The 12872-nt window shown below is 34.6% G+C and overlaps 1 protein-coding gene across 1 annotated transcript in view; it reads right to left on the reverse strand.

Annotated features, from left to right (window-relative positions):
• Positions 1–3034: 3034 nt before the first annotated feature.
• The window catches only part of LOC149803099 (eukaryotic translation initiation factor 3 subunit D-like), a 31946-nt gene continuing 22108 nt past the window's right edge, over positions 3035–12872 (reverse strand). Inside the window, exons 11-14 of the mRNA XM_089952697.1 lie at positions 12547–12689; positions 11816–12008; positions 7446–7542; positions 3035–3401 (exon numbers count right to left, since the gene is read on the reverse strand). Coding sequence (XP_089808823.1) covers positions 3388–3401; positions 7446–7542; positions 11816–12008; positions 12547–12689 — 447 coding nt within the window. The 3' untranslated portion in view covers positions 3035–3387. The remainder of the gene's footprint in view (positions 3402–7445; positions 7543–11815; positions 12009–12546; positions 12690–12872) is intronic.

Genomic DNA, 12872 nt, shown 5'->3' on the forward strand with positions numbered 1-12872 from the left:
AAATCAATGAAACCATGAAAGATATACATGTGAACTTGAAGACTGAACTCCAAATGTGGAATGCAAAACAATTTCTAGGGACAATATACAAATATACTGAAAATCATTCAATGATCTGATGCAACTCACAAGTTATAGTGCAGAAAGGAAAGTGTAACTGCCAAATACTGACCCGTGACCATGATGTCGAAGACATCATCCATAATTACATATAACAAATATAAAAAGTTTCATCTCATAATCTCAAATGGCTTTAAAGTTAAAGAACGAATGTTAAGTTTGAAGAAAAGTTACAATATTTACCAGTGACATTCATCTTGAAGATGGGACCCACAATGGGGTATGTGACACACCTGCTAATGATGGTGTAGAATTGCAGCAAGATTCATCTCTAAATCTCAGATGGCTCTTAAATTATTGAGAGGAAAACAAAGTGTCATGGAAAACATAAAATACTGACCCATGACCTTGCATCTGACGATAGGGTCCCCACATTGTGGTAAAACTATTTTTAATGATAATATACAAGTATAGTAAGTTTCATCTCTAAAGCTGAAAAGGATATAAAAAATATAGAGTTGAGAGGACTCTGAAATGGAAAACTTAAAATACTGACCTGTGACATTGAGGATAGGACCTACACACCTTCAAATGATGTATACTAGGTTTGATCCCTTAACCTCATACAGAGTGGAATGAAAAGTGTCAGGGAATACATACAATATTGACCTGTGACCTTTACCATGAAGACCAATGTGGTTCTCAACATACCTTTTAAGAATGATGTACAAATTTACCAAGATTCAGCTCTTAAACTCAAATGGCTTTGAAGTTGTAGAGTTGAATGATAAGTATGGGAAAAAATTAAAATACTGAATTGCTAAAAATAAGATAACCAATCTGGTCCATGAAACACCTTTCAGTGCTGATAAACAAGTATATTATATATATATAGTCACGTCAAACTGCAAGCAACCCAAAGACCCTGATCTGCCTTAACATTGTGCATATGCAGACCTGAGTCTGTGTTCTTTGTTCTACAGATTACTCCTAACAAACTGCATACATCCAGATCTACTGGCACATTATGCGATGGCAGATACAGATCTTTGCAGCTGGCTTTGTCTTATAAGAAAGTACATAAGGAATCTCATTTTATCCCTTAATTTCAAATAACTTTAATGTTATAGGGCAGAAGAGAAATTTTCATGGAAAAGGTAAAATACTGTACTGTGACCATGATCTTAAAGTTTACCATTTCATTAAGCAACCTGTGCAGAAATGCTGCCATGATTTCTTTTTAATAGGGCAATCTCCCCCTTGTTGCTGAAACAATGAGTTGAGTAGAGTAACAGGTGGGGTGAGTGGATGGGATAAAATTCTCATAATTCATTATTTCTGTAACACCTAAATATCCCTCTTTCTTTCGATTCAATCTTGTCTGGGCTCTGTTGAAATCAAAGCCCACACAAGATGCTTCCTCTGGTAGTATAAGCATTAATCAATTGACTGTCTGAGCTTGTGATGTTTGGTAGAAATTGTCACATCTCATAGGCATTGTGTTATGGATATCTCTACTCCCAAACAAATATTTTTCACTAGACTGAACTCATAAAGTTTCACTTTCTTGAATCAATGATTTGCACAGTATAATGCCTGCATGTGGTCTGGTGTGGTGACTTGGCAAGTTGTGTAAGAGTCAGTGTCTTAAAATGTAAACAGCCAATTTGAGATGTAAAACTTTTGTAAGTATCACTCAGCATTACTCCTGTCCTGGTGTTGTGATATCATAAGTAGATCTACTCAAAAAGCCAAGATTTCTTAAACTTTCATTCAATTTTGGTTTTGTTCTTTGGCAGTTCATGTAACCCAGCATCTCACATCAATTTAGAATGATTCTCTTCCATTTCAAGATTAACTCCACTATATCATTCACTTCATTCAGCTGTTCACTTTGTAGATTCCTACCACAACTGACTTGACGTCGGAAAAAAATTCAGTAATTTTCCTAACAGCTGTGTTTGACTATAATTTACTACTGAACCATTAAGAAATGGATCAAATTTCGTGCATACACAAATGAATTATAAGCATCAAATGTAGAATCCCTAATAAAACACTCATATTAAATTATTGTTGGACTTACCAAAAATCATTTTCTTTGGAACTGAATGAGGTATCCTTACTTTTTAAAATTCTTATATGCTCAGTTTATCTTAAGATTTAAATAAAAATTCTATACTCTGCGGAGTGCATTTTAATATAAGTGCATGTGTACAAATTTGCAGTTTCACTCATCACTGCCTTCCATATGCAGAAATATGAGTAAATGTTTGTGGATTTTTATATCTCAGCTTACGAACATCTGTAAACTATTTCCCAAACTTTATACCAAGTTGATTTCACATATTTTACTACGTATATCCTGATAAATATTCTTTCAGATTATTGTCCTGTGAAATTTTCATTTAAAGTGTTCCTGTGATCTAAACCAAAAGCAAGTTACTTTAATAGTAAACAATTCCAACTTGTTACCTACTGTGTTGGACTTTGGAAAAAGATGTAATCAGAACTTTCGTTTTAGAATAGTTTATCTGAGGTCCTTTGAGCTAACTAAGAAGTAATTTTTCTAAACATGTTAATATATGCATGAGTCCTCAAAATATGATTAAAGAAATAGGCATTAAAATTATGGTATTGTACACACACAGACCACCAGAAATTACATGCTGATGAAAATGTGAGGATTATATAACAAGCAAAACATCTTGGTTTGAAATTCAATGCAAGCTGAATTGAGAAATTGTCACCACACAGATTATGCTTGGTCCTCTACTCTTCTAACATGACAGCGGTGATGGCAGTGGGAGTGTGGGGAAATAAGTGGCATAACACTTACTAAAACACACAAAATACAACCAAGTGTCCAATAATATACAGGGAAAATATTTAAAACAGCATAATAAAGATGAATTGTGCTTTAATATGTTATACAGAGATTGCAGATAAATAATATAATCAACAAAGTGCCATAATGGTTTAATTTTCTTTAATACAGATGTAAAATACATACATGTAAATACATACTTATCCATTATCGTTTGTAAATACAGAGATTGAATGAGACCTAAATACAACAATCATTAAAAATGAGTGAAAATTCTAATCAACTCATTCAGTTTTGTCCATTCTAGCTCTGCCAAAAATTGGCAGTGTTTTAAATAAGTAAAATGTTGATTCCACCATCAAATAGTTCATGCATGACTACTCAGAATGTATACTGCTAAAACTTATCCAAGTTCTTATAAAATCTTCTAATGTTCAGGTCCAAGGTCCCACTGAATGGTTACAAGATTCTAGATAGTACACATGGGCTGTATGGCCATCTTACTTTTCATTTTCTGAAAGAATAAAATAAAACAATGCAGTATTAGAATCACTATTTAATAGGGACAACAGCAGCAGAAGTAGGATCCACCATGTGTACTCATGTGGGGCAAGAAAAATCTATCCCAAGGTTACATTTAAGTCCCCACATTTTATTCTTGTTTCATTTCTGACATTCACTGTATCTTTCAACTGATACCTGGAACACCAAATTCATAAGGAAACTCTGAGCTTATTGAATGTTATCAATACTAAGGAACTGAATTAATTTTCATTAGTTTTGCAAATTCAATAAAAAAGATAAAGGTCAAAATGTAATTATCAAAAAACAGTACCATGTTGCCTCTAATCAGGTACTCCAAGATGAACTGAATTCATTCCTTTTCTCTTCTGATGATGACAGACAGGTATATTTCATTAGTAAAAATGTTTTCTTCTATTCTTCAGACTGCTTCTCTATTGTTATACCTACTAAATCTCTGTGTATGTATATGTATTAAAGCCAAATATTGATACATAATAATTCTGTATCTGTACTTGATAAACTGGTTCTTCACACACAATACAAAATTGGGTGAGAAAGATTGGCCTTTTTCACTCTAAAGCTTCTAAGCGTTGTTGACGACTGGTAAACAAAAAACAGAAACTTAAAAATATGTTTACTTATTTATGAAAAGGATACAAATACTAAGTACTATAAATGGTATTTTTCTGTGTAAATTTAAACTTTATTTGTTAGTTCGAGCAGGCCGATCATTGATGCTAATTTCACAAACCAAGTCAACAGATTAATCAATGACATAATTGTTACACATACCTGATTTAATTTATATTTTAATTTTATTGTTTGTCTGTCAGCTTCAAAATCTTTTTTATTCTATTACATGCTATTATAATATAATCTTATTTACACGATTTGGAATTTTTTCAAGAAAATAGTTTGACCGTGACAGTTTATTTGGTAAAAACGTAAAGCTGACCTAGTTCCAGACTTTAATTCAAAATTAGTAACAGCCACGCGAACAAGTTCTTTTTTTTTTTATTTTTATTGTGGAAATAATAAGGGTCAGATCGAGGCTGTATTGAATATGTGATCCTAGGCATGTAAATAGGTTTTAGTGAAGCTTTTATTTTATTCTTAGAGTAGCATGATTGGTTTTTATTAAGGTCATACTGGGGCTACATGATTTTTTTATATGTAAACATGATCATGTGACATATTTCACAATTTCCAAAATTAGGCATTAGTTTTAATAGTGATGCTTAGGGATCTCTCAATTTGGGCTTAAAACACATGATGTCAAGGTCTTCTTTTGTTGTGTCAATTTAGAGTTTTTTTTAATGTTTATTTGAATTATTTGGATTCAAAAGGATTAAATCTTTTTTCCTAGAAATATACATGTGCTCAAACGAAATTCTTGAAGCAAGACATTTTGTAAAATTTTTATTCAGATTTCCAACACCAGAGTGTTATTTCTTGTGTTTCTACAAGGAACTGTAGATGACAGCACAGTACAGGAAAAGCATACATCATCGTCTTCCATCTTGGATTCTTCATTGGGACTCAAACTTGAATTCATTAGACATTTCATTATTAGGACTTCTAAAATTTAATTCATGGATTTAGTCTGATTTTACTATGGAGAATTATGAACCATTCATATCAAAGGGTTCTATATTACTCTTGGATGATTCAGCCAATCTTATCCCTATTAAAATTTTAAGGGACACAGGAGCTTCTCAGTCTTTTATTGTCAGGTACTTTGACTTTTTCTGATAAGTGTTCTTCTAATGAGAGTGTTCTTATTCTGGAGTAGACTGCGGCTTTGTTAATGTTCTTCCCCATTGTGCAAATTTGTCATAAGACTTAGTCTCAGGACCTGTGACAGCTGGAACAGTGTCTGTTTTACCCGTTGAGGGCATTCATTTATTACTAGGCAATGACCTAGCTGGAGACAAGGTTATGGCTAATCCACTTGTAACTGATAAGCCTTGTTTGGATCAAATACACACATGATGATTGGGTCAAGTTCAACAGAAATAACGAAGCTAAAATGGCCTGGAAGTGCCAGTTACTGGACACAAATGCAGAACCCCTTGAGAAAACAGTGAATTTTCTGTGCCACAAAAATAACGAAAATAGAGCAGATTTCTTCTGAACTGGTGAGCCAATGGTGCTAACAGAATGAACTCCAGAGCCATTATGCACAGAATAAATTAAGCAAACAAAATTGACAGAAATACAAAATGACTCCAGTATACCCCTCCATAAACTTCATTTGCTAAGGGTATACAATTATGAACAGGAGTCCCTCCAAAGAACTAATGCTCTACTCACTGTAAATAATTTTCTGGGACCTGAGATAAGTTTATTCTTTCTAACTAAGTGTTGAAAAACCATCTCGGATATTCTTGAGGAATAACAAGATTTTCAAGATGGCCAACATGGCAGTCATACTGTGTGTATGACCAGCACCATTTTCATGTGGGACTAACTAGACAAATAATAAGTCTTTTGGTAAAACCTCATGTCAATATCATCATCCATTTCGAAGGAGCATCAGAAGAAAATTCCAAGATGGCTGTCCTGATGGACATAGAGAAAGCAAGATCCACACCAATTTCATTTAGGACCAACTAAACATAAGTAGTCTTTTGGTCGATAAAATCATCCATTCTGAAGGAGCCATGATAATAAGATTTTCAAGATGGGTGCCATGGTGACCATGTTGGTTGTCAGACTGGCACGAGTTTCTTTTAGGACCAACTAGGCATCATAAGAAATATTTTGGTGCAAACCCTATGTTGATATGACCACCCATCCATGAGTTGCAATAACAATACTTCAAGACGGTTACTAAAGGGGCATACTGGAGGTAAGATCAGACCCATTTTTACTTATGATCAACTAGACATCATACAGAGTCTTCTGGTGAAAACCTAATGCCAAAACATTACTTTCCTTTTGGAAGCAGTAGTGATGACAAGATGGCTGCTGAGGCTACCATGCCGGATGTCAGCCCAACTGGACATCACAAAAAGTCTTTTAGTGAAAACCCCATGCTGATATGACCAATGTTATAAATGAGCAGTGACAAGATTTTTTTCAACATACTGAATGGGCTGCCTTTTGATTTTGGACCACCTAGACCTTGTTGATAAATACACGTGTAAAGTTTCATAGGCATCCTCCAAGAAGTTTTACAAGCAGTACCAATACAAATTTGTGTTAATGGACAGAGAGAAGGATGATGAACAACAGGCCTGTATGATCTTCTAGTCTAAATTCAGTAGAGCTAAAAATAGTAAAAGAGTGAAAATGATAAATAACTGAAAGAATATAAAAATGCATTATTTCTATCCACACAACCTTCAGTCTTAGGGCAGCTCAAATAAAGTTTTAATTGTTTTAAATTTACGAAATGAGGACTGGTGTATAATCAATCTCATAATGTAAGGATCTGAAACAGTTAAAACTTGAGATCATATCCAAATGACTCCAGTACTAATACCTATTCAAAGATTTTCCAACTAATTAAAATCTTCATTCTATACACTGCTTAAGTTTGTTTAATATACATGTACTTTAGAGTTTTCATCAAGATGGCCTAGTCAAACTAATTCATCACTGGAAATGTGTTATGCTCAGTTAATTGCAAGATAATTTAGATATAACCTTCAATGTTACTGTTTCAATCCTTAAAGTGTTAAGTGACAGAAAATGGATCCAATTCCTAATGGATTGGGCATATTTAATAAAGTGTTGAGTGACATAGAGATTGGATCCAATTCTTAATGGAATGGGCACATTTAATTAAGTGCTGAGTGACATATAGATAAGATCCAATTCTTAATGGATTGGGCACATTTAATTAGGTGTTGAGTGACACAGAGATTGGATCGAATTCTTAATGGATTGGGCACATTTAATAAAGTGTTGAGTGACATAGAGATTGGATCGAATTCTTAATGGAATGGGCACATTTAATAAAGTGTTGAGTGACATAGAGATTGCATCCAATTCTTACTGGATTGGGCACATTTAATCAACTTTGTACCTTCTTCTTCATCCTCTTCCTCACTAGACGTCTCCTCATCGTCTTCCTCATCCGTCTCAAATGTGTTGTCTGGGATGTCATAAATACGCACCACAGGCTGTTAAATTTAAAATTAAAGTTCAATTCAATCAAGCTCAACACAGACATTCCTGACAGTCCCAAACATGTCATACAATCAGATGAATCCTATATAAAGCAACACCACTAGAAAAATTGACACACACGCGTAAAAAAACCATCTTTCCGAAAATATATTAAATAAATGTGCATACATTACTACCTGTTTATTTGACCAGACAAATACATATCAGTTAATGCAACTGCAACTTTAAAACCCAGTGACAAACATCAAAATAATTTTGTACAGTGGAACAAAGTATGGGTCAGAAGTGGCAGCTTCTCGACATAAATGATTAGAAAATAAAGAATTTGTTCAGTTTGGGTTCTGTCAACATGTACATTCAATTGTTACCTTGACATTGACGTAAGCATTACAAACTTGGTAGTAATAATAAACCAATGACCCCAGACTTTGCATTTTTGTTGACATAGACGGATTGTTGATAGAAGTGATGTTGAGATCAGTGGATAGAACTGTATAACACAATTATAAGAAAACTCATCCAAATCCTAAAATATAAACATATTACCCAAGTTTTATCAAAACTGGATGCTAGAAATTGACCAGCTGACAATTTTACTCATCAATTCTTAATTTTCAGTTGCAAATGTGACCATTTTAGTCAAAACTTGGAGCTCTGACCAATATTCCAAGTTTCATAAAACCCATGAGAAATATGGCCTCCACAGTGGTAACAATCTCAGCAAACAAAATACAAGACCATCAAACAAGGATCTGGTTTGTTATCAAACATGTCAAAAGATCTTCATGAAAGAAGTTTACAAAACTAATTCTATTCTATATTTAGTTGTTGTTGTTGTCGGGTTTAACGCCATTTTTCAGCACACGATAGGCTATTTATGGCGGCCAGTATTAATGGTGGAGGAAGAACCCGGGAAAACCCCGGAAAGAACCACCGACCCACGAGAAGCTACTGGCAAGCTTTCTCACATACCCACATTGGCTGAATCTTAGACTCGAACCGACGCAGGCAGAGGTGAGATGGCAGTGATCCGTAACAAAGAGCGCTTTAGACCACTCGGCCACTCAGGGCCCCACTATATTTAGTAATGGTGGCTATATTTGATGGCAAATTGGTGTAATTTGTACAAACGTGAAAGATCTCCATTGCATTCTGTAACGTTTGGTTCAAATTCTATTCAGCAGTTGTGAAGAGTCACTCACAGGCTGCTCTAATTTTGGGAACAGTGGCGACACGTGGTGGTAGATCATAATCATTTTGTAAAAATTTAAAAGCTCTTCATGCCGGATGCTTTCTGTCAAATTTGGTCAAAGTCTATTCAACAGTTTTGGGTCATGGTCAAAAGTATTCAACAGTTTTGGGTCATTATAAGTTTTATCTGGTTTTAGTAATGATGGCCATAAGCATCACTTGAGAAGAAAATACCACAGCTTGTGCATTGGGCCTATTTTACATACTTGAACCCCGAGTTTTTTTTTTTTTTGGTAACAGTGAATGTTCCATTTTCAGTAACACTGGCCATATATGAATGCAAATTGGCATCATTTATATAAAGCTCAAAGGTCATCCTACCAGGTTTAGTTTCTGTCAAATTTTATAAAATTCTGTTGAGTGGTTTTAAAAAAGTCATCATTTACAAGTTTTACTAATTTTTTTAAATAACAGTGGCCATATCTGAAGTTGATCAGCATTGTTTCTTGTTTAGGATTTACCACCTTTTCTCAGCGCAAGATAGGTTTTAAATGGCAGCAAGTATAAATGGTGGAGGATGAACCCAGGAATACCACGATAAGAACCACCAACCCACAAGAAGCTTTTGGTAGCTTTCATATCCACAGTGGCTAAGCCCAAGACTCGAACCCATTCAGACAGATGTGATATGGCAGTGATCAGTAAAGGAAAGCACTTTGAACCAGGGGCCCCTGTACAACTTTGAAATCAATTCATGCCAGGATGCTCTGAGTCAAATTTAGTCAAGATTCTTTCAGTGGTTTCTAATACGTTTAAAATAGCAACTGTTGAAGGATGCACAAAGCATGAGATTGTCATTCATTGAATCCAACTCATGACATAGGGGAATCATTCACTGAATCCAACTCATGACATAGGGGAAATAACTCTAACAAAAATTGAGGGAGCATAGTGATTTTTCAATCTGCACATCTCCAGGTGATGACTCATGGTTCATACAGAAATCTCATTATCAAATTTAAGGACTTCTTTTAAAGGCTTTTTATGATCTTTTCAAGGGCTTGCTTAAATTAACTTGTCACTTTTAAAGCTGAATTATGTAACCTCTTTTACTGTCTTTGAGTCCATCCTCGAAATTATAAATAAACTGAAAAGTTTGTCTTGAAATATAAGTAGACATAATAAGCTATGTCTGATCCTTAAATTTTACTTCTTCAGGGATTCTACCACATCATTCAATATTTCTCTCAGCTCATTTAATTCCTCTGCCTTTTCTTTAGACCTTTTTACAAGTCAGTTTTAATGAATGATAAATGTCAAATGGCCTGTAGCTCCCATCTTCATTTTATTATGAGCTTTGACTATAATTGCTAAGGACGGGAAATCTGTCCATAATACAAATAACGGTTCATCAAGAGGAGGTAATTTTTTGCTGATGGATATAATTTGTCTCAGAATATATCGTTAAAATTATTTTCATCAATGACTGTCTGAGGATTCCAAAGTGATTGCTGACTGATGTATTTTACATTTCATATCCTAGGAATAGAGAATACTCCCTCATCTTTCTTAAAACCAATTAATTTATTAAACAAAACATATTGCCATGGACTTGTATCTTTGAACTCTCTCCATGAGTATCTGAGATCTCTGATCCATTTGGTCATCGAGCACACATTTTCCCCATTATTAAAGAAGATGATAATGTTAATGTTGACAGTTCCTTTTTAATTACTATTTTACTAAATGATTTATGAACAGTGACACAAAATCTCTACTTTGGGATGTTCAAGTAAAACTGTACCACAAACTGACCAAAAGATGAGGAATAATACCAAAGGTATTCAAATGAATGTCACATGTGATAAAACAAAGGTTCCTAACAATCAATAATGGTCAGTCTCTCCCCCCTCCACATAATAAAATTACTAAATATCAAATAATTAATAGGAAGAAAGTCAAATATTAGCAAAATTCTTGGGCTTTTACTGGACGTTTAAAACAAATTAAAGGATTTTGAAGGGTTTTTCTAACTTTTGCTAATTTTCAAAGGCTTCTCAAGACCAGACATCAAATTCAAGAGTTTTACACGACCTGTGTGAACCATGATATTTACCAAATTTCATGGCAATCCATTAAAAAAAAACTGGGGGACTAGTCATGCTAATGAGTGTATACTGGATGGAATGATCAATGGATGGATGAAGTAAAGCAAGGATTACTATGGTTGTGGATATATCCTAACTCAGCAACCAATTACAGCCTTAAAGCTCTCCTATTTTCTTCAATACTTAAAGCAAAATGCCAAACGTGCATTGAAAAACTAGCCATGATGTGTGCACCAGACTTACGATCTCTCACCATAATGGCTGGGAAAGGTTTCAAACGTGTCTTTTCTGAGCTAAGATGGTAAAAGCACAAAGTTAATACAACCAGCCATATATGGTAGAAGAGGCAAAAACACAATAATCAAAAAGTCCATTGTAGTGGCCTTATTAGAGGTCAATATTATCACCATTGAAGACAAACTAGACAGTGTAAGAAGCCTCAATAAAAACTCTGTGTTGATATGACCATTGATTCATAAGATCCAAATGTCTTGTTAAGTAAAAGGATTTTTAAGAACAGTGAAAAAGATCTATTAGTCTGGTTTCCTCAGTAATCTGTATCAAATGGTTGGGGGAAACAAGTATTAGTGGGTTCAACTATATTACTAACATAGTTATTCTAATAGAAGCCCCCTTTCTAATAAATGCCCCTCCCCCAAACAACATTCTTACCTTACCAAGGCTTACAGATTTGAATATATCTATTATGGTATGTCCAAATAATTAAAACAGTAGATGCATAATCCAATGACTGTTAGAAAACAGAAAACAACTTAATTTATGAAAGTTTTCAGTCAGGGATGTTTAGTCCCCCCCCCTACCACCACCACCATGGAAATTACACCTATCCAGAGATGTCTAAGTTAGAATAAATATGGCAATTTAAATCAATATATTCTTCTGGATTTAGAAAGATTCATCTTTTAAAAACAGTCTATTCTGCAAGGGTCATCTGGCTTTTGTTTACCTTGTTAGGATCTTTCATGATAAGGTATTTTCCTTCCTTTAGCTTCATGCACATATCGATGATGCAGCGCAAAATGCCCCATGCATTTTCCATGTTTAGAGTGATTTGGTTAGCAAACTCTGTTGGCTTAAATTGTTGGGTGCCCAGTATCACATGTTTTGAGGTGTCTCTACTGTGATGTCGTGATACATATCTGTGAAATACAAAAAAAAAAAAGAAAATAGAATAAACTTTCACATAATGATATAAATGCCTGTACTGATAACTGAATCTTTTCCTGGCACCCCCCACCACCCCACAGCCATCATAGCAATCTACTTTGCTGTAATGGTGTAGCAATACTAGTAATTTAAAATTAAAAAAAATGTGAAATATGGATCAGTGACATAATTATGAGAAGGGGGTGGAGTGAAGTAAGTTAGTCATCAGGATCCATACCCTCAAAAAGATTCATGATTCCAGGAACAACGTACATATGCAGCGCTGAAAACAACTTGCATTAAAGATAAACGTTTAACAACAAAACATAAATATTTGCAAACTTAATGTCCTTCTCACTGGGGTAGGTGCTTTGTCACTACTCCAAATTGCTGCCAATGGAAGGGAACAGGTAGGTGAGTTATACTGTGTATGTGTGTGTTTATATATGCATTTATGTGTGTGAATGCTAACACTTATGCTGCAGTTGTATAATAACTCTCACTATTAAAGTAAACCCTGGTTCCTCTTACCCAAACTTTATCTGATCTGAGCCTGCCAGTAATGAGCAAACAGTCCACTTGGCCAGTTTACTGCTGTTGTTTTTAAGTTCTGTTGCCAGGACAGCACCTCTCTGGTTGTCAAGGCGACTCCTCCAGTCCACACCACCACTATACTGTATAACACAAGATGTTCCAATAGTTAACTATCTGCTACAAATAACATCAACAAATTCCCATGAAGGGATGAGATTCAAGTGGGTGAAAAGAATATCAAGAAATTCAAGACAAGACCATTTCTTCTTTTAATTGTTGAGTGTTAAAACCATCTGATATTTTTCTGCGAAAAGATTTTCAAA

The sequence above is a fragment of the Sinohyriopsis cumingii genome, chromosome 3, assembly GCF_028554795.1.
Source record: "Sinohyriopsis cumingii isolate HCF-2022 chromosome 3, ASM2855479v2, whole genome shotgun sequence".
In the NCBI taxonomy this organism is placed as follows: Eukaryota; Metazoa; Mollusca; class Bivalvia; order Unionida; family Unionidae; genus Sinohyriopsis; species Sinohyriopsis cumingii.